Source organism: Phytophthora cinnamomi (assembly GCF_018691715.1).
Source record: "Phytophthora cinnamomi strain GKB4 chromosome Unknown Contig7, whole genome shotgun sequence".
NCBI classification, from domain to species: Eukaryota; Oomycota; class Peronosporomycetes; order Peronosporales; family Peronosporaceae; genus Phytophthora; species Phytophthora cinnamomi.
Window position 1 is genome coordinate 1,011,043 of NW_027150940.1, and position 23,479 is coordinate 1,034,521.

Here is a 23,479-nt window from a genome sequence, read left to right on the forward strand (position 1 = left end):
GGGCAGCGTTGAAGTTGAGCAAGCTCGACCCGGAAGCGCCTACAATGATGCCGAGAGTATGTTAGCAGGATACACCAACGCTAGCATGCTGCATGTTCATCCACAAATCAAAGGCGACGCACGCGATCCTGGGGTACGGAACTTACGGACGGCTCCTCATTCACGATTAGAGGGGCAGCAGCACACGCACGTCATAAAATATGACGTGTGTGTGCTGGCTTGAGACTCAATGACGTCAGGTTTACTACACTAACCACTCTGTCCCATCCGAAGGTAGTTTTTGATTCCATGCATGCCAGGCTCGTGATGATGCACCGACCATGGTTAAGATACCGCCGCCAGCCAAAAATGCTCATTCGATAACTTCCTTGCTCCAAGTCACCCACGATCTACTTGATACCAATGGAGTCTTCTTGCTCGCTACACGAGCGCTCGCCACTATTGGATCCAGCTGGTAAACATCATCATAGTCGCTCTTACTTCCACCGGTTGGGCTTGGTAGCAATCGTTGGTACGAGCATGACTATTTTGCCTGAATGTGCTTGAACTCGTACTGAACTCGTGTCGATGTTAGTGTTGGTGTGTGTTTGCGTCACTCAAGCGGAGGCAGCTCAAGCGCTGCAGGTGAGTGATTATAGAGTATTGGCTAAATCCACACAACTTTGAGACTAACATTATGTCAATTGTAGGCAGTCAGTCACTTCAGTAAACCATTCTTCATCACGTGCCTTGACCACTCCATAACGGTAAGAGTACCCTTGAATCGCGATTTCGCGAACAATGACACTTACGTTCGATGCCGTGCTTTTAGATATTGCTTCTACCAGCACTGTACATCTTCCACAGGGTCCGTGAATACAATGACGGTGTGCGAACCAACAAGTGGGGAATTGCCGACGTTTTGCAACGGCACTCGGTGCATCCTTTGCGTAAATTGCTGAAAATCGCCGTGATGCTGAACTCCGTCTACCTTATCGCGGACTACATATGGTTCACCGCATTGGGGATGATTAGTGTCGCGGCAGGCACGTCTATCGGCAACACGGCCCCTTTCTTCGTGTACCTCTTCTCCATGTGCTTTCTTCACGAGCGTGCAAGTTGGAAGAAACTTTGCGGTGTTCTCGTGTCTTTCGTCGGCGTCGCACTTGTGGCTCTTTACCAAGATGGTGCAGAGGAAAGTGCCAAGAATACGAGCGTGTTGGCTTGCATCTTGGTACTTATCCAGACCATGATCGTCGCGGGATACGGAGTCGCCTACTGCGTTCTTGTCGGCGAAGATACAGTGGATGCTTCAACGCTGCTGACTCTCACAGGTATATGTGGATTGATAACCATTCCGGTGTGGGTTGTTGGGAGCTTGCTGTTTGCGGTATGTCCAGTGCAAGCTCTGGTGGAGCCGCTGGGGTTGCCGGACACGGAATGGGGCCTCTTCCTGCTTGTCGTGAGTGGAACACTGGCTGGTGTTTTCACCTTGATGCAATCGCTCGCTCTGTGCTGGACGACACCACTCATTACGAGTGTGGGGACGATGATGACAATTCCGCTGTCCTTGATTTGGGACGTAACGATCAACCATCGAGTGTTCTCGTGGGAGTGTCTTTTCGGCGCGATGCTGGTCATGACCGGCTTTTGTATCCTGGAATGCAGCTCGCCAAAACCCCAAGTCGAAGTGAAGACTGAAGCGACTATCACATAAGCACAAAAACGAGGTACGGGTGAATTAAGTTTGTTGTATGCGAAGGATATAGCAGTAGCTGTTCACCTCAAAGACATGTATTAGGCCAAACCTTATCGACGCGTTCGACTGAACAGTGTCTACCGATAATTTCCCTTTGTCGTTTGTCACTGGAGCTCCTCGTACATGTGCTTGATCTCTGTCTGGAAACGCGCCTTCAGTTGCGGACGCTTTAACTTGAAGGTCGGCGTAATTAGGCCGTCCTCCATCGAGAAAGCGTCCGGGTGGAAGTGCACCTTCTTGACAAATTCGAAGCCACGCAGCTGGGCCTCCTTTCCAGTAGCGTGCATGTCTTCCTGAACCTCCTTTTGAAAGGCAGCGTTGTGCACCAGTTGAGCCACCGTAAGGTGCTCTCCCGACAGACCCTTAGAGTGACCCCACGCTTCAGCCATCTCTGGGTCGGGTACGACAATTGCCACTAGACAGCTCTGAAGCGAGTCGCCGTACACGAAGACCTGAGCTACGTATTTGCTCTTGAGGTACACTCCCTCGATCTTCTCGGCAGCGACGTACTCGCCCTGAGACAGCTTAAAAATGTTCTTCTTGCGGTCGATAATGCTCAAGGTACCGTCAGCGTTCCAGCAGCCGATGTCTCCCGTGTGGAACCAACCGTTCTCGTCGATGACCTCGGCCGTCTTCTCCGGTTGCTTGTAGTACCCGGCAAACACCAACGGGCCCTTGGTTAGAATCTCTCCACGCGGACGAGGTTTATCCTTGCTGGTGTATCCCATTTCAGGCACGTCTTCCAGACACACCTGCATACGAACAAGTGGTGGGCCAACGTGGGGGCCCAAGGGCATATCACCAGAGGCAAGACACAATCCAGCCGCGGTTTCGCTGAGGCCGTATCCCTCGACAACATCGCAGCAGAAGACGATCTTCATGAACTCCTTGACGTCAGCACTCAGCGGGGCAGATCCCGACAGGATGCACCGCACTCGTCCACCCAGCACCTGGCGGATCTTGGCAAAGATCAGCGCGTCCCACAGCGCGTGAGTCTTGTATCCAGCATTCAAGCCCGCCTTCTTGCTGGCGTATGCCTGGTCGAACATCAGCTTCTTCAACCCGCCCGCAGCGGCCACTCCCTGGGTGATCTTGTCGTACACGCGGTTGAACAGCCTCGGAACCGACACGAACAGCGTCGGGGCCAGCTCTGCCAGGTCCTCCATCAGGAACAGCACGTCTCCCTGATAAAACCCCGCAGCAGCGCTGTTCTGCAAGATGGATCCAATCACCGCCCGCTCGAACACGTGAGGCAGCGGTAAGTAGGACAGGTGCACGTCCGTCGGGCACACACTGAGCCTCTCCCCAGCCAGCGCGCTGACGATGGTGAAGTTGCGGTGCAACAGGATCACGCCCTTGGGGTCTCCCGTCGTGCCCGACGTGTAGCACAGCGTCGAGACGTCCGTGGGCAGCGGCGGGTCGGCGGGGAGCGGCTCGGCGCGGCCGATGAGCTCCAGGTCGCTCAGGCTCTTGAGCTCGATGTTCTTGGCGGCCGCGACGTGGCGCTGCTCCTCCGTGACGGGCTCGAACTGCACGACGGTCTGCAGCTTGGGGCAGGCGTCCCTGCAGTCCATGACGACGTGGAACTGGTCCAGGCCGCAGAAGAGCACGCGCAGCTCCGTGTGGTTGGCGATGAAGGGCACGGCGTCGGGCCCGAGCGTGTCGTAGAGCGGCACCAGCACGTAGGCCATGCGGTCGCAGGCGTGCGCCACGAGGCACCACTCGATCTGGTTCTTGGCGAAGATGCCCACGTTCTCCTGGCGCCGCAGCCCGCAGGCGCGCGTCAGGCCGGACGCCAGGTCGTCCATGCGGCGCTTCACCTCGTCGTAGCTCAGCCACGTGAAGGCGCCCACCTTGCCCGTGGCCGGGTCCACGGCGCGCCGGCCGTAGCACGGGCGCGCGCCGCCCTCGCGGCTCCAGCCGCGCAGGAAGTTGTGGTACAGCGTCTGCTGCGCCTCGTCCACGGGCACCGTGTTGGGCACCTCGTACGTGGGGCCGTGCGTGGCGTCGCCCGTGTCGGGCACGCGCGTGGTGTAGCGCAGCCCCGTGTACGAGTCGAAGTCGATCTCGCTCATGGGGCGCTCCGTGCTGCTGGCGGCGCCCATGGTCGAGCAGGAGTGATGGTCCCTCCCAGTGCGCAAAATGCGGAATGGCTCCCAGGGAGACTCTTGGTGGTTGTTTACTCGAAGATTTGCGGCTGCTTCAAGCGTTAAACGTCCTTTTTCTGCGTGGGACCCGACGTGCGCACTTCAAGCAGAACGCACTGGGACTCTGTATACCCCTCGATAAGGTACGACAAGAGATCGAGGTCATGCTGTAAATACTGGCTCCCTCCTCCTGTAAAACCCATACAAAACCCTTGTTTATTCATTCATCTAAAACTGTAAATTCGGGCTAACGTCCCGTCGTCGCTGATGGCTACACTGCCATTCCGCATTCCGCACACCATGCTGAGCGTCGACGTGCTGCTGGGCTACGCGGCGCTGGGCTTCTGCGCGTGGCGGCTGGTCTCCGCCGTTGCGGCAGCCGCGTCCAGCGCGCCTCACCGGTTCCCGCCGGTGCCCAAGGGCGTGCACCCTCCGCCGGGGCGCGTGGACGTGCTGCGGCCGTTCTTCGTGACGTCGAGGGGCTTGGCGCTGTTCGTGCACAAGTGGCTGCCGCGCTTCGACCGAGCGCCGCGCGGCGTGTTCTTCATTCTGCACGGGCTGGGGGAGCACGGCGGGCGCTACGACCACGTGGGGCGGGCGCTGGCCAGAGAGGGCTTTGCCGTCTTCATGGTGGACCACCAGGGCCACGGCCGCAGCGACGGCGAGCGCATGTACGCGGCCGAGGTGCTAGAGCTGTCCAAGGACTTCATGGAGTTCGTGCAGCACGTGCTGGAGGGCCCGGCGCCAGGCAGCAAGAACGCGGCGGTGGTGGACGAAGAGCTGGAGGCGCACGCCGAAGTTCAGTGGAAGCAGCTGCCGAGATTCGTGCTCGGCCACTCGATGGGGGGCGTGCTAGTGCTGCAGCTCGTGGAGCTGTCCATGCAGCAAAAGCTGAGCTGGAACGGGGTCATTGTCTCCTCTGCGCCCTTCTGGAGCGTCCAGGGGGGAGGCGTCGCTGGCATCCTGGGCGTTCTGGCAAGGATGCTGCCGAGAATGCAGCTACCAGGCTTTGAGTTCCCGAAATTAGGGAACGACTACGAAGTGTACAAACGGTGGTCGAGGGACGAGTTGATGCCCAAGCATGGCTCGACGCTAAGGCTGATGTATAGTCTGCTCAGCGAGGGCGATCGCTTCGCGCAGAGTGACAACGAGCTGGCGAGGAACTTCCCCGCGCCGCTGTACATGCTCCACGGAGAGAAGGACACTCTTACGTTTCCACAAGGAACTGTCAACTTTTACACCGCCTGCACGCAAAAGGACAAGACTATCAACATTGTTCCGAATGCAGTGCATGAGGTGTTGAACCTTGAGGGATACGAGAAGGTTCTGAAAAATATTGTGGACTGGATGATGGCACGCCTCAAGTGAAGGGTTTTGGAAGTGATGCGCAGTAGCTGTGTATTTCGAAAGCGAGTTGGGTGAGATCAAGATGCTGGTGATATCGATATGATAAAAAAAAAAACACCACTACATGTTATTCATTGTATTGCGCCAAGCCTCTTGGTCACCCCGTTGTCTAAAGTCTGCATGTCGGGCATTATCAGGAGGCATTATTATAGGCATGAACGTTGAGGCCAAGGTTCGTTCATCCTTGAAGAAAGTGCAAATATTTACTGCGTGTATTTATCCATACCATATTCAAACCCAAACTTCATTCAATTTAATGAAAGCAAGTTCTAGCACTTCTGAGGCCCTAAAGCAATATGCAAACCAAACTATTACACATGATGATCAAACAGTTCAGTGATATTGAATACTGTTAATGAGCAATGGCAGCCTCTAAACTTCCCCGCAAGCGAACCATTGGGAGTCGTTTGGTGAATACTACATCTGCGCACTGGTGTTAGCCTTCATAGCATACACGATGAGCGTGGCGGCAGCAGCGGAAATTCCTAGCCCGATCAAAACCTTCGTGGCTTTCGTCAACTTACCGTCCGCACCCCGTCCGATCAGCTGCCGCATTTTCTTGGACACCTTGGTGCCCTGCACAGGCAGCTTCATTGCCTCAAGAACAAAGTTGGCGATGTCGGGGTCCTTCAGCAAAAGCTTAGCGAGCAACGGGTTATTCTTCAAATTTTTGACGATGTTTGGGTCATCGATGATACGTTTTCCAATTTGGTGAAACCAGGGCTATTTTCCGCAAGCTCGATAAATGCCGCGTTGTCTTTGGCAAATTTTCGGCCTCCGTGCCCTTCTTGATCGCTGCAGTGATCATGGAGTCTTCTTTCTTAAAAAACGATAGACTCTTGCTCAGTGCTGACTGGAATTCTCGCTCTTCATCTTCACCGTCGTCGTCGATGGCGTCGCCGCTGACTCCGGTGGATCGAAGAAGGCGCTGGTAGGAGGGATTAAATTTCGCCACGATCATGTCGATCTGGCCGACTTCCTGGGCGGCAATGGGGTACGTCCAACAGGCGATTAGGCCAACCACCACCACTATCAGTAGCAGCATTGAGGTCGGACGCATGGTTGAGACTCTTTTGGGGAGGGGGGGGGGGGGCTTGAAAGTAGATTGTCAAGTGCCAGAATGAAAGGGTTGAGTACAGTCGCTTCTTTCTGTAGCACAGGAACTGTGTATGGTCTGTGCAGCAAACCCATTGTGGCGGAGGCATGGCTATCACCCTGTGTTCGCCTCGATTGCGTGGGGATCTTGGGATCTGCTGAGTACAACACAGTTTTGTACTTAAAAATACTTAAGTATTAAAATAGTCATCAGGCATTGCTAGTTTGTACTAAGTTGAACTGTCACAACTGTACATGAGTCCATTTCCCCGTTGAAAAGTGCCTACCCTCCCTTGCCATAGAAGAACAATTATTGGTATTACGATCACTTTACAGGAATGGTATCATGTGCTGTCCTTTACTACAGACGATCCCCTCGATTGTAGTCCTTAGGTAAGGAATGCCCGCTCAACACAAAAGCGGTTCCCGGAAGGGATTGTCTGTAGCAGGAAATTACAAATTACAAGACTTTTCAAGTTTACGGGACGCAAGTCACTGTAGCGAACGGCTACACAGGGTTAGTATCTGCATTAAGTACTGTACATAGATCTGCTAACTTAGCAGTGTCATGCATGCGTACAGTGGTAAACCGTGATGACGTGGGGATTCACCGTTGATACAACGAATAGATTACTTCTAGGGTGATCGGGTCGGGTGATTAGTTGACCACAATCCGGTAGCAAATCGACAAATAGCCGTACAGTAGTTGGCATATATAAGTGGTTCGTTAGCATTATGGGTCATGAAGTAGGACCAATAATCAGGTTTGATCCACCACTGCGAGTGGTTTCGCCAACGCCACTCATTGTAGTACTTCATAGCATACACGATGAGCGTGGCGCGGCCGAGATCCCTGGCCCGATCAAGGCCTTCGTTGCTTTCGTCAATCTCCCCGCATCCCGACCAAAGATCTTATTGGCGTCTGCTTTTGAGAGCTTAACAGGAATGTTCTCCATCGCACTGGCAAACTGGAGAATGCCGTACCTCACAAAGGAATGTTTAGCAAATAATTGAAATTGCACGATTTTCGAGGATTTGGTTTCGTGTAAGGGCGATTTCTTAACACGAAGAAGGTTGTTTCAAATCCCCCTCAGCATACGATAGAGAGGGTGGTTATACTGATAAATAGAAGCTCGAGCACGCAAAGGCAGCTTATTCCAGACTCTCTGGGGAAGGGTTTGACCCACGACGATTCTAACGCTGGCGAGTACGATCAAATTAAAATTTAGGTGTTCGTAACGTGTTCGTACTTGCCAGATCCTAAGATCCTCACGCAATCGGCGGCACAACGGCAAACACAAAGTTACTTATCCAAATAAGCAACATTTTGTTTGCCGTTGTCCCTACAAATTTTATGTAGTCAGCGGGTTATGCTACCGGTAGCTTATGTCAACTGAACTGGCACAATAGTGCTTGGCTTTACTCCCCCATTGAAAAGGGTTTAGTAGTATGTATCCGTTTCAAACGAAACACCACTATTGTACTGTGATTTGCATCGGCCAATAGTGATATTTCGGAGCAATTTCTTACCCTTACATTTAGCTAAGTTCGAGGTGAAACTTTTTCGCCCTTTCGTTCATGATTTTTCCTCAGATTTCACCAAATCGTACATTTACCTCGTGTAATTTGTTTAGTTCAGCGACATATATCGAATGAATAGAAACGCGTCATGAAGCCTTTGTACACGTCTCCAATTCAAAACTCATTCAATGAAATGTGAGGGCGCACTTAAGACTGAAAAGTAGTGAGGAACACCCCGAAATCTTTCTAATTGCGAAAGATGGTATCAACTACTGTTCGCTTTTTCCTGGCTGCAAGGAAACCACACTCACTGTGATTTCAAGTTGACGGGGCATCTAGTACTAACAATGGTCCCGGTTGTGTGAGGTGTTTGACGTCAATAGCTAAAGCAGCTGCAGTACTGGTAGAAGTGTGGTTTACTCAGCTTTGGGTTTCCCTGAAAGCTGCCGACAACACTTCTGGTCGCCGCTTAAAACCAAGGATAGGCCACTTTGAAGCTAACATTCAACAAACCGTGCTTGACTTTTGAGAAAGTATCAATGAAACAAATAATTAGAGCCATGTAAACGGCTTGATACATTGAAACAACTGCTATCATTTCCCACTCGCCGATAAGTTCTTGTACAACACTGCTTCTCACAACGCAACTAGCATTGTAATATTTTATCTCGACAATGTTGAAGCTGTTCTTTTCCTGAGGGAAGATAGGAATCGTCAAAAAGATTACGCAGGGCGGTATCGGGGCGTGCAGTACTAGGATGTGCTTCATCGATTCTAAGCAAAAGAAACAGAAAGGAAGAAGAAATTGTCAGTGAAGTGTCGCTTTTCAAAAAAATCTAGAACGTCATCTTACCTACGAATTGGCAAGGGCGGTGCCCTTGCCGTAGATGCTTTGCGTGGAAGCATGCCACGAGGTGCTACGCGTTTCGCCCCAGTGTTAGCATTATTATCCTTAGAAGTTGGCTGCTGACGGGGTGGAGCACTGTCGCACTTGGATGTATCGGCAGCAAGGTGACCTCGTTGACCACATCGTGGACAAGGAACATTCGACATTCGCATTAAATGCCAAGTGCTGTAGATAAAAAAATAATTGAGCACATTATTGGCTCTGGGTTGGCATTTTCATTGTCAAAAAAACAGTTCACGAAACAAAACTTACATATTGACATGAGCGCTTGGATACGAAATACCACACTCCATCCGTTGCTGGCGCCAGTCTTCGCGATCTTCACTGAACTTCCGCAACTTTTTCATTGTAGCGTGGACCTCGGGTTTGTTTTCTCGAGTTGCGGTAAGCATTACCGTTTCGTAGTACCGTCGATCAATAGCAAGCGCCTGTACGTCCGTGACCGCCTTGATGTCGAAGATCGCTCCTCGCTTTGAGGTAAGAAACGGCAACTCGCCAGCGATATCTCCGGGACCGATCAGGGTCAGCTCGACATTTACGATTTTCTCCGGGTTCTTGCGCGAAGAGGGCTGAGATAAGAGAAGGCGGCGCATCGTAGCATCATTTCCTACTGCTTCAAGGGTCCAGTTTATTCGCTCCATGACCTCTCCAGCCGTCACGATGTACATCCATTTGGCATCAGTTCCAGCTCGGTAAAGATAATCCTGTTGTTAGTAAAATACAAGCTCAGAAACTAGTCAATGATACGGTCGCAATTAAGCCGACTCCCGTAAATTTGCTTACGTTGCTTGCAAAGTGACGCGACCTCATAGCACTGACAAGGCGCATTTTTTCTAAGCAAAACAAGACGTAAGCCATCGAACAGCAGACCGGATTAAGAGTTATTTTCACTCACCATGCTTCACCCAGTCTCTGAAGAGGAACATTCGATCGAGCACCTCGGCGTTGTTGTAGTGTGATGCTTCCATTGAGGCTGTTCGAACGAGACGAATGTAATCGGCACGCTCGAGACAAATCAAATCGCAGCTCTCTGTGAACTGCGAGGCTTTGATTGTGGCATTTCGCCTCGCGGAGGGGTTCAGAAGCACTATTTCGCCGAACATTGCCCCTGGACCGAGATTGGCCACCATGGCGCCAAAATCTACAGGGGCTCCGTTAGCGTCCGAGCTCATCCGTCGTGACATACGTCTCTGCTTCATCGTTGACAGCATCGGAGGCGGCGAAGCCGGGGTCACGACGACATCTACTGGCTTCTCTGCCTTAATGTACACATCAACCAGCCCGTCCACCACGATATAGCACCGATCTCCCGTGTCACCCTGACGGATAACGAGACCCCCGCTTTTCACCTTAATGAGCCGCATCTGTCGACAAATTTCGCGGCGGATATATTCTGGCGCAGCACCGAAGATGTTGTTGCTGTACTGCTTGCAGTTCTGCAGCATCCAACCGTAAACCAGGTCCAAGCTCTGTTCGTTTCGCAGTGCTGGTTCATCCATGAGAATAGCCTTAGCTGCTGCTACGCGCTGCTGCTCTTCCGGGGTTTTCTGCAGCGACTTCTGCAAGTGTGGGGGTACTTCTGGTTTAAAGACACTTCCATGGCGAGACGACATTTGCCGCATGCTGCCCCGCGAGAGTAGCCGACGTGTTGACTGTCGGCGCGTCGTTCCTGGTGGCTCGAATAGCCTAGGAAGCTCTTGGAGATCGGACATGGTGGCAAAGTAAATCCCCAGCACCACTGTGGAGGATGTCGAACAGCATACTTGTGGAACGCAAGGGCCTCGCTATTTATACTTGAAATGGCGCTGTAATAGCATGCTAGAGTACTTCTTCGCCTACAATTAAAACACATGTTTCGGTTCATGTACATGTGAATTCTAATAATTCAGATGGCATTATCTTGCGTGGTAATAAGTATTACACAAAAGAAATCTGACGATCCCACCAGACTTCCGGGTCAAGTTAACGCAATTGCTACTGTGATAGGTACAATCGCTAGCGAAACAAGCGTGTAGTAGACACATTTTCCCTTGGCCCAAAGGTAGTGTCATTACCCAACATCCTTGACACCCTTTTTCGAAGTTGCAACTGGGTTTTAAATTCCAAGCAATGAGTAACTTGGTCTCCCGAGCCTAGGCTCTAGCCTCCGCAGGATTCCTGAGGAGATAGGGTAGCGGCACTTGAATCGTGCCAGCATTGTTGGCACGATGCTGGCCCAACATCGTGTGTAGAAACGCGTTGGTGAAGGTTAACTAAGAATATTTTCAAAACTTCCTCAATGAACACGTACATAAGCATCAACCATCGACACGGTTGTATTAAAAAAAAAAAAGTGCTCCCTTCGCATCTGCATGATCGTTTCTTGGGATACTTTGTGCCAACATCTGCATTCACGTATCACTTCGAGTCGGCGTTGTGCGCGGGGAAGTTCGTGTAGCCGCGAGGCCCCGGCATGCGCGTGCCGAACCACGTATCGTACCCGGCCGGCTCGTTCAGCGGCCAGTCGTTGTAGAAGCGCTCGGTCAGGTCGGGGTTCGAGATGTACGGGCGGCCGAAGCCCACGAGGTCAGCCGCACCGCTCAGCAGCACGCCCTCGGCCGTGTCGCGCGTGTAGCTGTTGGCGGCCATGACGGTGCCTTTGAAGTTCTTCTTGACGTCGAACGGCTTGGTGAGTGGGCCCTTGTCCTGGAAGCCAAAGCCGAAGCCGTCCAGCGTGGCCAGGTACGCGAGCCCGTAGTGGCTCAGCTTGTCGGCCACGTAGCAACACATGTCGTAGTTGTCGGCGCTGCCGGTGTCGCCGTAGAAGCCGTTGGGCGAGAGGCGCAGGCCGATGCGGTCGGCCGGCCACACGTTCTGCAGTGCCTCCACCAGCTCCAACAGGAAGCGGGCACGGTTCTCGATGGACCCGCCGTACTTGTCCGTGCGCGTGTTGGTGGACGACTGCAAGAACGTGTCGGGCAGGTACCCGTTGGCTGCGTGGATGTCGACGCCATCGAAGCCGGCTTCCTTGGCCAGACTTGCAGCCTTGCAGAAGTCGTTGATGACCTCCGGAATTTCGTCCGCACGCAGCTCGCGGCACAGCTCGTACGGCGCTTGCTCGGCGTTCACATTGCGCGTGTGGCCCGACACGGGTGCAATGGCCGAGGGCCCCACGACGTCGCCGCTGAAGCTCGGGTGACCTTGGCGGCCGATGTGCCATATCTGCAGGAAGATCTTGGCTCCTTTCGCGTGCACGGCGTCCACGACGGGCTTCCACGAGTCTCGGTGGGCCTCCGTGTACATGCACGGCGCGCCGTACCAGCCGAAGCCCTGCACGGACACGGCGACGGCTTCGGTGATGATGAGTCCGGCGCCGGCGCGCTGCTCGTAGTACTCGACTTGCATGGGTCCTGCCTCGTGGGTCACGGGGTCACACCGCGCGCGCGTGAGCGGGGACATGACGATGCGGTTCTTGAGCTCGAGGTTTTTGCTGAGCTGGTATGGCTTGAAGAGCGTGTAGTCCTTGGGCGACACAGTCATGCTGACTCGGTACGAGTTGGTGGTTAAGGAGTGGTGAGGCCTTGCGCGTTGCCAGTGGCGGTGAATTGAAAAGTGAGTTGGTTCCAGCGGCACATCGATAGTTGGGCGCCAACGACGCATAGTCACCCGCCGAGATTGAGCATGTTGAAGGATTTGCAACTGCAATCTCGATGTTGACCACAGGGCCGATGATTATCCCCGACTACGATTTCGTATTCGGTTGCAGCGTCAGGCACGGTCTCACTAGATGTACATGTACAGTATAAGGGGCGAGTTCAAACACACATCCTGCAGACAGGTATAGACTTTCCTAAAACCATCAGTGCATCCGGACTGTCGGGCTGTGCAGTGACTCTCACGGGTACTTCAGTACTAAGACGTCATGATGATCGTAGCTGTGGATACAACGCGCACCCGATCACTGCATCCTTCATTTAATTGAGAAGCTCGCAGTGTCCATCCTGGGTGACAGGTGCACTGCATTCTCGGAGAACATCTCACATCATCGGGTAACCCTGCTTCAACGTAGTGCACCTTACGACGTTCTCTAATCCGCTTCACTGATGCAGGCCAGTGGCGTACAAATCTTTCACCACTTTAGCGAAGTGTTTGGCTAGATTCGCGCGCTTCGGCTTCAACGTAGGGGTAACCAGATCGTTCTCGACGGTAAACGCCTCGGTAGTCAAGAAAATCTTCTTGACGCGCTCAAAGCCGTGCAGTCCGTCCGCACGCGCTACGATATCCATGTCTTCCAGTACTGCCTTCTCCAATCCGCGCCTCTGCTCTTCGTTCATCTCCCAGTCTGGAAATAGCGAGTGCGCGACAACAGAGGCATCAGGGACAACTACCGCCACGAGATAGCTTTGGAGTGAATCTCCATCGACGAACACTTGAGCGACAAACTTGCTCTTTTGGTACACGCCCTCCACCTTCTCGGGGGCAATGTGCTCTCCTTGCGAAAGTTTGAAAATGTGCTTCTTTCGGTCGACAATGCTCAGCGTGCCATCAGCGTTCCAGCGCCCAATGTCACCCGTGGCATACCAGCCGTCAGCATCCAGGACCTCTCGGGTTAACTCGGGCTGCTTGTAGTATCCAGAAAACACGTTCGGCCCCTTCATGAGCACTTCGCCGCGACCCTCCTCGCTCGAGTAGTTCATCTCTGGTACGTCTGCGAGTCGAATGGCAAGTCCAGGCAGCGGGACGCCCACGTGAGGACCTTGCGGCATCGACGCACTCGAGCAGGCGACACCACCCGAAGCTTCAGTAATGCCGTAGGCTTCAAGAACGGGTACACCAAAGACATACTGGAAGAACTCCTTCACTTCGCTCGTGATCGGGGCAGCGCCAGTGAGAATTTGCCGCACACGACCGCCTAGCACCGGCTGGAAGCGGTCAAACAATTCTGCGTCGTACTTGTCGTGCTTCAGCAGGTTCAAGCGCTTCTTCTCGTCCAGTGCGCGGTAGAAATACTCGACCTGCTGGGTATCGCCACTTGCAGTGACCTTATGTTTCAGTTGGTCGAAGATGCGGTTCATAAGTCGAGGCACAGCGACGAACACCGTCGGACCCAGCGCTTGCACGTCCTCCAGAATGCGGGCTACGCTGCCGTGATAGAACCCGATGGCAGCTCCCTCCGTGATCATCATCGCATGCAAAAAGCGCTCCGCCACATGCGGCAGCGGCAAAAAGCTGAAGTACACGTCGTCGCGGTTAGCCTTGATCATCGGGCGGTAAGCGTTCACGGCGCTCACAAAGTTCGCGTGGGTTACCAGGACGCCCTTGGGCGTTCCCGTCGTGCCCGACGTGTAGCAAATGGTGCTCAGGTCCTCCGGTTTAGGCGGATCTGCTTCTGCGGGATGGTTCTTACCAATCTCCACGACGTCGTCCAGTGTCCAAACCTTCACACCACGCTCTTCCGCTGCCGCCACTTGCTCTTCATCCAAGCTGCTCTCATACTGAACGATCGTTTTCAAGTGCGGGCACTCGGGCAGACAACGCAGCAGCGTGGCCATCTGCTCCTTGGCGCAGCAAACCACGCGCATCTCCGTGTGATTGAGGATGTACGGCACCGTACTGGGCCCCAGCGTGTCGTACAGCGGGACGAGCGTGTAGGCCATGCGGTTGCAGCTCTGCTCCACGAGCGTCCACTCGTACTGCGAGCGGCTGAAGACGCCGACCATGTCCTGGCGCTTGAGCCCCAGCGCACGCCTCATGCCGGCCGCCGTGGCGTCCACGTGGTCCAGGAACTCGCTGAACGTGCGCCACTCGTAGTCTCCGACGGCCAAGCCGGTGGTCGGGTCCACTGGCCTCGAGCCGAACATGGGGCGGTTGCCGTCGTCCACCTTGGCCCGATCCATCAAATTGGTGTAGAGCGTCATGTGCGGCTTGTAGGGCGTCGCGATGGGGCAGACGCGAGCAGGACCTCGACCGGGACTGCCGGGTTGCGTCGGGAGCTCATGAGTGTAGGATATCGTGGAGGTGGTGGCACTGGAGGTTGAGAGTGCACGCAGCCAACGCGGTGGCAATCGAGCAGCGAGGCCAATACAGGTTGAGCGTTGCAAGCATTGCATGGCGGCGGACGGCGGGCTGCGGGGAGCTCGACAATGACCGGATACCGCTGCTTGCAAAGATGCGCATCAAACGTCGTCACGCAATAAATCTGTGACGTGTGCTGACTGGGGTTCAGTGTGGAGAGATCAGTTATCAAGTAGTCACGTCATCAGTATGCATATGATTGTACCGGTATAATACAGTTTATTATGCAAAACAGGAAGAGTCATTTGGTGTCGATTCGGGGCTGACCCGCGCAACTTTGCATGTTGAAGTTGGTTTGCTTATGTTGCTGTAAGGTTACCGGAGCGACGACGAACGCCAAAAGACGATGGAACTGTAAAGAGCACTTGATGAACGAGCCCGATCATCGCAGGTTACTTAGGCTACCAGGGACAACGGCCCGCTCATCAAGCCGATCGACGTCAAGAAGAACTTCAAAGGCATCAAAGGCACCGTCATGGCCGTCAACAGCTACACGCGCGACACGGCCGAGGGCGTGCTGTTGAGTGGCGCAGCCGATCTGGCTTCGGCCGCCCGTACATCTCGAACCCCGACCTGGCCGAGCGCTCCTACAGCGACTGGCCGCTGAATGAGCCGGCCGGGTACGATACGTGGTTCGGCATGCGCATGCCTGGGCCTCGCGGTTACACGGACTTCCCTGCGCACAAAGTAATACCACCTAGAATGGATTCCTACATATTACAGTACCAGGACCGAATGAAGTTGTTGCCGACGCAACTTCGGCACGCCTCACAGTCAAGATCTGGCACTCTGGTTTTGTAACGGACGTCTAAGGCCTGCTGGCGACTTATTCGGATTCCCAGACTTCCCGGTGAGGATTTCATGCTTTCGACAAAACTCCTATCTTGGCCAGAAGAACCACAGCTCCTGACGAGACCTGGGCTGAGCCTCGGGCATTGCACAACAACCAACAAGTCGGCAAAGCTCTATTGATGCCGATCGTGTCTCGGTCCGACTACATGTATTATCTGCTGACTTTAGTGGGACAATGACGGACGAGCGCTGTCAAAGGCAAGAAGTCTCGTGAGCCGTACGACGCACGACCCAAACCATGAGGCAGCGTTGTGCTTCCTTCGCACAGGTCATTCGTCAATCCTCCTCCTCACACGCGTCACCCTCCAACCCACCACGATGAACCAGGCCGTCGCGTTCCTCGTCGTCTGCCTGCTCGCAGCGCAGCAAGCCACTGCCGTCAGCGTGTGCAAGCAGTCGGAACTCGGCTCGCTGCCCACGAATCCGAACACGACGGCGTGCGCCAAGGACTCGGGCGTCGTGTTCGCCGACCTGAACGGCACGCCGACGGACGCGCAGCTGACGAGCATCTGCAAGACCAACGCGTGCCTGTCGCTCATCGCCACGATCCTCGCCATCGACCCGGAGGACTGCACGCTGGCGTTCAACGAGAACCTCAACCTCATGAGCGAGCTCGTGGACCCCGTCGTGGAGAAGTGCGCGGCCATGGGCATCGACATCGCCGGCAGCTCGCGGGTCGGTAGCGGCAGCGGCGTCGACGTCGTCGACGACAACAGTGCCGCATCCACGTCGGGCGCCAGCGGCTCCTCCAGCGCTGCCAGCACCGTCCGGTCCTCTACTGTCGCCATCGCAGCCGTCCTCGCCATCCTCGCACTCGTGCATTAGTTAGTTCACATGAAAGTCTCCGTTGCGTTGGATATCGTCAATACACAGCCAACTTCTCCACCTAAGGTATCATTCCAGGCCTTCGTTGAGATCCGCCACGCAGAACTCGAAACCCTGGCCGATCGTTTCAGAGGTTCAGCCATACGAGTCTGCAAACTGCAAATTTTAGCTACCGATGCGACTTCAATTCAACGCGCAACATTGCCTACTCTGTGTACATGCCCTCGAGCTCGGGACCGAAGTGCTTGACGATAAGCGGGCGTTTGAGTTTGAACGTCGGGGTAGCGAAGTCGTTCTCGGGCGTGAACTGCTCGGCCTGTACGTGGAACTTTTTGACGCGCTCGAAGCCGAAGAGCTTGTACTCCGTCGCCAGTCTCTCCATTTCGCGGGCGATGTCGGCCTTCAATTCGGTGCCGGCAGGCGAACCTGGCACGCACAGCTCTTCGAACGAGGCCTCGAGCCCCTTGTCCTTCGCCCACTTCGCAACGATCTCGGCGTCAGGGACGATGATACCTACGAGGTAGCTCTTGAGTGAATCACCGTGAACGAACGCCTGCGCGATCAGCGGACTCTTGATGTAAATGCCCTCGATCTTCTCAGGCGCGACGTACTCGCCTTGGGAAAGTTTGAAGATGTTCTTCTTGCGGTCGATGATGCGCAGTGTGCCGTCCGGATTCCAGCAGCCGATGTCTCCCGTGTGCAGCCAGCCGTCGGCATCAATAGCCTCTTTCGTCAGATCTGGCTGCTTGTAGTATCCGATAAAGAGATTGTCGCCCTTCATGAGGATCTCACCTCGAGGACAGGGTGTATCGTGACTGGTATAGTTCATCTCGGGCACGTCTTCCAGGCAAATCTGCACGTTGCCAAGGGGGATGCCAATGTGATCACCGGGCGGAATCTCGTCCGTTGAACACGAAATCACCGCTCCGGTCTCCGTAAGGCCGTAACCTTCCAGCATCGTAGCGCCAAACACGATCTGGCAAAACTCTTTGACTTCTTTCGATAGCGGCGCAGATCCGTTCATCATGCGCCTCACACGTCCGCCCAACGCTCGCTTTGCCTTGCTGAAGACCAAAAAGTCCCAGAACGCGTGCGTCTTGTAGCCGTCCTTCAGGTAGTACTTCTTGGAGGCGTACGCCGTGTCGAATAACCACTTCTTGATCCCTCCCGCCTCCGCCGCGCCTTGCGAGATCTTATCGTGGATTCGATTCAGCAAGCGCGGCACCGAGGGGAACACCGTCGGCTGCAGCGCTCCCAAGTCGTCCATCAGCAGCTTGACATCTCCCGAATAATATCCCACCGCGGCACCATTGTAGATCAACGTGGTCTGGATCACGCGCTCGAAGCAGTGCGCCAATGGCAAATATGACAGATGAATATCCGTCGGGAGGATCAGCGTGAAGTCGAAAGCGCACGCTGCTGCCGCCATCATGTTGGCGTGAGTCAGCATGACCCCCTTGGGGTCCCCCGTCGTGCCCGACGTGTAGCAGATCGTGGCCAGGTCGCTCGGGAGCGGCGGATCCGCCGGCACGACGTTGTTTTTGCCGTCTTCGATCAACTGACCCAGCGTCATGAGTTTCACCTTGTGCTCTTTGGCCAGCACGGTCTCCTCTTCGTCGATGTCGTCCTCGAACTTCACCACCGTCTTGACGCTGGGGCACTCGTGCACGACGCCCATGAGGGTCTTGAACTGCTCTTTGCCGCAGAAGACGACGCTCATCTCGGTGTGGTTCAGGATGAACGGGATGGCGGCAGGGCCCAGCGTGTCGTACAGCGGCACCAGCGTGTACGCCATGCGGCTGGCGCTGTGCTCGACGATGGACCATTGGTAGCAGTTCTTGGCGAAGACGCCGACGATGGCGCCGCGCTGCAGCTTGAGGATGTGGCTCATGCCCGACGCTGCGGCCTCCACCACCGGCAAAAAGTCGATGAGCGTCACCCACTCGAACTCCCCCGGTTTGCCGGTGACGGGGTCGGTCTTCCTCCATCCGAAGAGCTTGTTGGTGCCGTTCGGGTCGAACTTGCGACGAAACTCGTGTAGGTTCTTGTACAGTGTCATGTCCGGCGTGAAGCCGCTCTTGAGGTGACCCATGCGCACTGCTCCATGCGTGGCGGTGGCGGTGCCCTCCAGTTCGTACGAGAACTGCTTCATCGGCGCGGTAGGAGGGACCATGCAGCGTGGAAGTGGTGCTCGATGGACGGCGGTTTGAGAAATGACCTGACCGAACGGGCAGCGGATCTTAGACACGCATAGCCGCTTCTGGTGGCCGTCACTATCTGTACTAGACCAAGGCGTTCCTCCTGAATGTCATGATATCCTAGATGGAGAAGGCGATGCAGATTTGGAAGACGTGGAGAGGCTGGGGACGGAGTGTGTACGTCAAGAAGTTCCACGACGTTCAAGCTTAAGCGCCCATTGATCATCGATGGCATGTACACAGAGTAGTCTAGCATAGTCTTATGGTTGAACCTCTGCCACTCTCCAAGCAAGCACCTCTCACTAGGAAGAATTGATACGAGAGCCAGGAGGTGTTGATAGCTTATCTCTACATGCTTAACACCGCCAGAACGTTCGACAAGAATGCTGGCTTCTGTCTACAAGTATTGACACACGCCTGGGAGATTATTGCTTTACGCTCGCCTCGATGGACTGGGATTTCAATGCCGTACAGTCCGTCATCGGACTCCAAGACTATTCTGAAGAGGTCGTTTCTCTCCCAGCTGATAATGGGCGTGAAGTTTCGCCCATCCTGCCAACCGCTCGCCAGCTGTGAGCGCTTCACTAGTAATTCTTCTCCCTCATGACGCCGCACAAGCTGGAATCGAGGGCGCGAAGTCCGTCCGCGTTGGAGATGGCGGCCGGTACGACCGGCATGTGGGAGAACTACATTGACATGAACTCCCCCACGACACCCACAACTCAATCCATGCGATTGCGACTTCGAAAACAACAGTCCACTGCTTCGTCGTCCATAGCAAACGAAGAAACTCGGGGGCACAAGACCGTAACGCGAGTCAAGAAGACCAGTCGACGACCGGAAGAGAGAGGTGGGAGCTCTACTATCCTCAACAATCACGAAATATGCATGGGCTGATTGTCTGCTATCCACACATGCGTAGTATTCCGGCGGCATATTGGGTGTGCAGCTCGCGCCGCGGCCGGGGTGTTGCTCGCGGGGGTCATCCAGACGGGATCTTCAGCGTCTTCAACTGGTTCGAGATTCCTGCCGTCATTCTACTACCTGGGGGGCCTGGCGTATGCTGCCATCATGGTGATTTACGCATCGGCGCCGACGGTCGGTGGAGTCGTGCAGCAGATCTGGCAGATCGACTTGGGCGTGGGTCTTGCGCTGCTGTACAACTTTGCACTCTTCTTGTGTATCCCGATCACGCAGGGAAATCTCGTTTCAGTGCCGGAAAATCTCAACGACACGCCGTACTACGTCAGTTTGCATGATTGGGGCCTGGTCTCTCCCTTCATGGTCGCGTTCACGTTCGTGGTCTTCTTGCTGCCCATTGTTAGTGCGGACTGGATGTGGGATGTTCATGGATTAAAGCCTCCAATGATTAACTCGCTTGAACGTGCTGATTCGAACTTGCAGCAACACAATATCAAGAAGTTTGCGGTGATGTCGAACGCATTTTTCAGTACGTGGGCGTTTAAATATTTTTGTAGTTTGCGCACAGTGCTTCAAACTGAAGTCTCTCTCTCTTTCTCTGCATTTGCACCTTGGTAGTGCTAAAGTTCATCGACCCCATGAATCCGAGGGCTGGCGCTACTGGCTTGAAGGATCTCCGCAATAGCGACTACGACACTTTGGGTCTGATGAAGAACCTCGCGGTGTATAGTATTGTAGGTGTGATCGGTACGCTTATCTCGCTCATGACAGCGCTGTTGCCCACTCCACTCTTGTAAGTCCTGAGTTTATACAACGAAGTACTGTTTCGGATGTGCACTAACTTCACAGCACATCGTGTTAATCTAGCGCGACCAAGAAGCTGATGCGCCACATGGACCACGCTCCACACGATATCCGAAAGATTTTGAACTTGATCATGGACTCGTATTGCTTCCGCGTGAAAGATATCAAGAAAATGGATTTCTTCCGGCTGAGACTTGACCGACTGCTAAGATCAGCGCAGCACAGGCTGTCCGAGATGGAGGAGCTTCTAGATGATTGCTGGTGGGAAGAGATGGTGGGCGTGGGTTTGTGCTTGACGTTCAATAAGAACATCGCGAAACAATTTGTGAAGCTTTACGCGCGGCTACTGAAGGACTTGCGGGCAATGAAATTTGCCATTGAGGCCGAAAATGGGCACTGGACGCACGTGGTTTTAATGAAGAGGATGCAACAAAGTCTTCACATTATGCAGACCGAAGCTAACGACCTGCTACAAGAGATATCAAGCAAGGTGTTGGAGGCCTCAACAGATATGCCGACGCCCCAATTCGTGCGTTTGGAGCAAACCGTCGACCATTTCATGAAGAAGTACACCAAGCTGTACGGCGCAATGCTATCAGCTGAGGTGCATACACCTGGAGACGTGGGGAAGACGATGTCACTGAACGTTTTTATCTACTCGTTCCATTCATTTGTCCACACGCTGTCCGACTTCGAACAGCGCTTCAATCAGAAGAATTTTTCCTGTCGGTATCGGATCTGCAAATTCTTTCACGTGATGTGGTGCAGTGTCTATCAAGGCACAATGTACATGAGGAGAATGACCATGTTTGCAGTGCGCACGACACTGGCTGTGCTAATCGCGTACTGCGCCTCCACTTTCGTCTTTGCATTCAGTGCAACCGGACCCACTGCTATCGCTATGGTGGCGCAATTTCACGTCGGTGGTACCTATGGAAACATGAAAAATCGCATGGCTGGACTCGTGGCAGGTACAGTCGTGCCATCCATACTGCACTTCTTCATCTGTAAAATCTCCGACGTCGTGTTCTACAACGCCGTCAACAACGCCGTGCTGTTCACATGGATTGTGGGGTCGATGTACGTTTGCTACAGCTCATCGTATCTGCGTATGGCTGGAATGGTATCGGCGTACATGTCCGCCTCGGTTTTACTGGATCACAGCTGCCGGACAGCACCCAAAGCTCTCTCGTATTCAAGCCTGACAGAAAACTCCATGGCTATTATCATCTTGATGTTCGTTGAAGCCAGTCTTCAGCCGAAGAGCGCACGCGGCCTTCTCCGTTCCAATATCCAGCAACTCCTTGAAGCATACAGCAAGGTATTTCGTAGCGTGTTTGCGCATCATATCACGAGCACTCGCGCTACAGCACCGACACCGAGTATTGGGGACTTACCGACCGTAGTTGAAACAACCTCAGCGAGTCCTTCAATGATTAAACTGGATGAAAACGATACTAGATCACTGCACAAGGAGTTAGCCATCACGTTACCATCAGTTTTGAAGCAGCAGAAAAAGCTGTTACGCGATGCCACAGATGAGCCTAGTTTGTGGAAATCCAAATTCTCCAACGAGCAGTACACACAAGTATTATCTGTATGCTGGACGCTGCTCGACAGACTTCGACTGCTCTCAGATCTCGTTGAATGGCAAGAAAAGTCAAGCAACCACGAAGGCTACCAACTCAAACGCAGGAATGCTGGCAGCCTCAATGATGAATGCACTGCTGCATTTAAGGAACAAGAAGAGCAGCGCGCCAACCAACCAGAAACGGTCTACTACACGGCTATAGCTCCAAAAACCGAGGATGTGGTTCCAGAAGAACCATTGCCGCCATTGCCATCCAATGCAACGCCGGCTGTAGCTAAGGCTAGGTGGGATCGGAGTCAAAATGCCTATGAATCGGTGGTTGTGGAGTCCCTGGAGTCACTCGTGACGCTTTTCAGCAAGGACTTCACGTACAAAACGGCCGATGACTACGCTATTTACCTTCAGATGAAGGAAGCTTTCCGAATAGCAGACAAAGACCGCAGCGGGACCGTTGATACCTCAGAGCTGGGTGTCCTGCTAGAAAAGCTCATGCCCTACACTGGAGATCAGGGAAACGTCCACATGGACCAATACGTGGATGAATTCATGCGGCTCGTCGACAAGAACCACGACGGACAGATCACATTCGCGGAGTTCATGCAGGCTTTGAACGACGGTTTTCGACTGGAGCTCGAAATCTATGAGAGCACAACGCAGATGATCGCGAGCAACCCAGTTCATCAGCTAGGTAATGGGGATGATCATGTGCCTCCTCTTCTCGGACGCGAACCCGCTTGCTCCATGGACATATCGGACGACAGCTCAGCAGTTGACATAATGGAATCAAGCACCGCTACTAGTGACGCCATCTTGACTCTCCCCGCTTCGTCCTCGAGAGTTCATTTCCCGAGATCGACAATGTTCTTCACTCCACCATCTTCCTCGTCGGGGATCGGGTCCTACTTGTTAGGCAGTAGCGGCGACGAACGAGCTGTACCTCCAGCAAGCAAGAGTACTCGACGCCGCTGGTGGGCGGAGAATCGCACCGAGAGTGCTGGCGTCGCATTACTCAACGTCGAGTCCTTCTCCTTGAACGAGGCCGCTGCGACGTTGAAACAGAGCTACGGTGAGCTCTTGCTGCGCTCGCTCGACCACGACGACCAGTACGTCACCATGGAAGACTTCATCGTCATGAGCTGCCTCATCAGCGCGTGCGAGGACATCGCGGTCAACTTGACTCGACTCAACACGCTCGCTGCGTCGTAGAGCGGACGACACCAACTCGTACCTGCACCGACGAGATCGAAATCGAGCATCGGCCAGCCAAGTCGCAACGAAAACCAAATAAGCAATATATTCTATTAGTACTGCAGAGCACTTCCACTCGAAGATCGGTTCCTGCCGTCGAGATGCCACCTCCATGTCATCGGGATCGCGCACTGCCTCATCCTAACTCTGTCCTGGCGTCCCCTAGCTGTC

The 23,479-nt window shown here is 54.0% G+C and overlaps 9 protein-coding genes across 9 annotated transcripts; 4 read left to right on the forward strand and 5 right to left on the reverse strand.

Moving 5' to 3' along the window:
- Positions 1–495: 495 nt before the first annotated feature.
- On the forward strand, positions 496–1,696 carry IUM83_11108 (Drug/Metabolite transporter (DMT) Superfamily; the record flags this gene model as incomplete). Its single annotated transcript, XM_067935651.1, has 5 exons — positions 496–511; positions 575–624; positions 690–746; positions 812–1,313; positions 1,380–1,696. The coding sequence occupies 5 exons, from the start codon at positions 496–498 to the stop codon at positions 1,694–1,696; spliced, it is 942 nt and encodes a 313-aa protein (XP_067798818.1).
- A 146-nt stretch (positions 1,697–1,842) lies between these two features.
- On the reverse strand, positions 1,843–3,843 carry IUM83_11109 (Long chain acyl-CoA synthetase 7, peroxisomal; the record flags this gene model as incomplete). Its single annotated transcript, XM_067935652.1, has 1 exon — positions 1,843–3,843. The coding sequence occupies one exon, from the start codon at positions 3,841–3,843 to the stop codon at positions 1,843–1,845; it is 2,001 nt and encodes a 666-aa protein (XP_067798712.1).
- Positions 3,844–4,185: 342 nt separating this feature from the next.
- Positions 4,186–5,253, forward strand: IUM83_11110 (alpha/beta hydrolase; the record flags this gene model as incomplete). Its single annotated transcript, XM_067935653.1, has 1 exon — positions 4,186–5,253. The coding sequence occupies one exon, from the start codon at positions 4,186–4,188 to the stop codon at positions 5,251–5,253; it is 1,068 nt and encodes a 355-aa protein (XP_067798717.1).
- Positions 5,254–5,709: 456 nt separating this feature from the next.
- On the reverse strand, positions 5,710–10,437 carry IUM83_11111 (cAMP-dependent protein kinase regulatory subunit; the record flags this gene model as incomplete). Its single annotated transcript, XM_067935654.1, has 4 exons — positions 5,710–5,919; positions 9,211–9,519; positions 9,599–9,648; positions 9,711–10,437. The coding sequence occupies 4 exons, from the start codon at positions 10,435–10,437 to the stop codon at positions 5,710–5,712; spliced, it is 1,296 nt and encodes a 431-aa protein (XP_067798872.1).
- Positions 10,438–11,212: 775 nt separating this feature from the next.
- IUM83_11112 (12-oxophytodienoate reductase) lies at positions 11,213–12,199 on the reverse strand (the record flags this gene model as incomplete). The annotated part of the gene is made up of 1 exon (XM_067935655.1): positions 11,213–12,199. One exon carries the CDS (start codon positions 12,197–12,199, stop codon positions 11,213–11,215), a length of 987 nt encoding a protein of 328 aa, XP_067798915.1.
- Positions 12,200–12,891: 692 nt separating this feature from the next.
- On the reverse strand, positions 12,892–14,277 carry IUM83_11113 (putative long-chain-fatty-acid-CoA ligase; the record flags this gene model as incomplete). Its single annotated transcript, XM_067935656.1, has 1 exon — positions 12,892–14,277. The coding sequence occupies one exon, from the start codon at positions 14,275–14,277 to the stop codon at positions 12,892–12,894; it is 1,386 nt and encodes a 461-aa protein (XP_067798765.1).
- A 1,762-nt stretch (positions 14,278–16,039) lies between these two features.
- IUM83_11114 (Elicitin) lies at positions 16,040–16,546 on the forward strand (the record flags this gene model as incomplete). The annotated part of the gene is made up of 1 exon (XM_067935657.1): positions 16,040–16,546. One exon carries the CDS (start codon positions 16,040–16,042, stop codon positions 16,544–16,546), a length of 507 nt encoding a protein of 168 aa, XP_067798871.1.
- A 205-nt stretch (positions 16,547–16,751) lies between these two features.
- IUM83_11115 (putative long-chain-fatty-acid-CoA ligase) lies at positions 16,752–18,719 on the reverse strand (the record flags this gene model as incomplete). Its single annotated transcript, XM_067935658.1, has 1 exon — positions 16,752–18,719. One exon carries the CDS (start codon positions 18,717–18,719, stop codon positions 16,752–16,754), a length of 1,968 nt encoding a protein of 655 aa, XP_067798703.1.
- A 628-nt stretch (positions 18,720–19,347) lies between these two features.
- On the forward strand, positions 19,348–23,266 carry IUM83_11116 (putative transmembrane protein; the record flags this gene model as incomplete). Its single annotated transcript, XM_067935659.1, has 6 exons — positions 19,348–19,594; positions 19,667–20,064; positions 20,149–20,194; positions 20,284–20,458; positions 20,533–21,549; positions 22,090–23,266. The coding sequence occupies 6 exons, from the start codon at positions 19,348–19,350 to the stop codon at positions 23,264–23,266; spliced, it is 3,060 nt and encodes a 1,019-aa protein (XP_067798715.1).
- Positions 23,267–23,479: the final 213 nt, after the last annotated feature.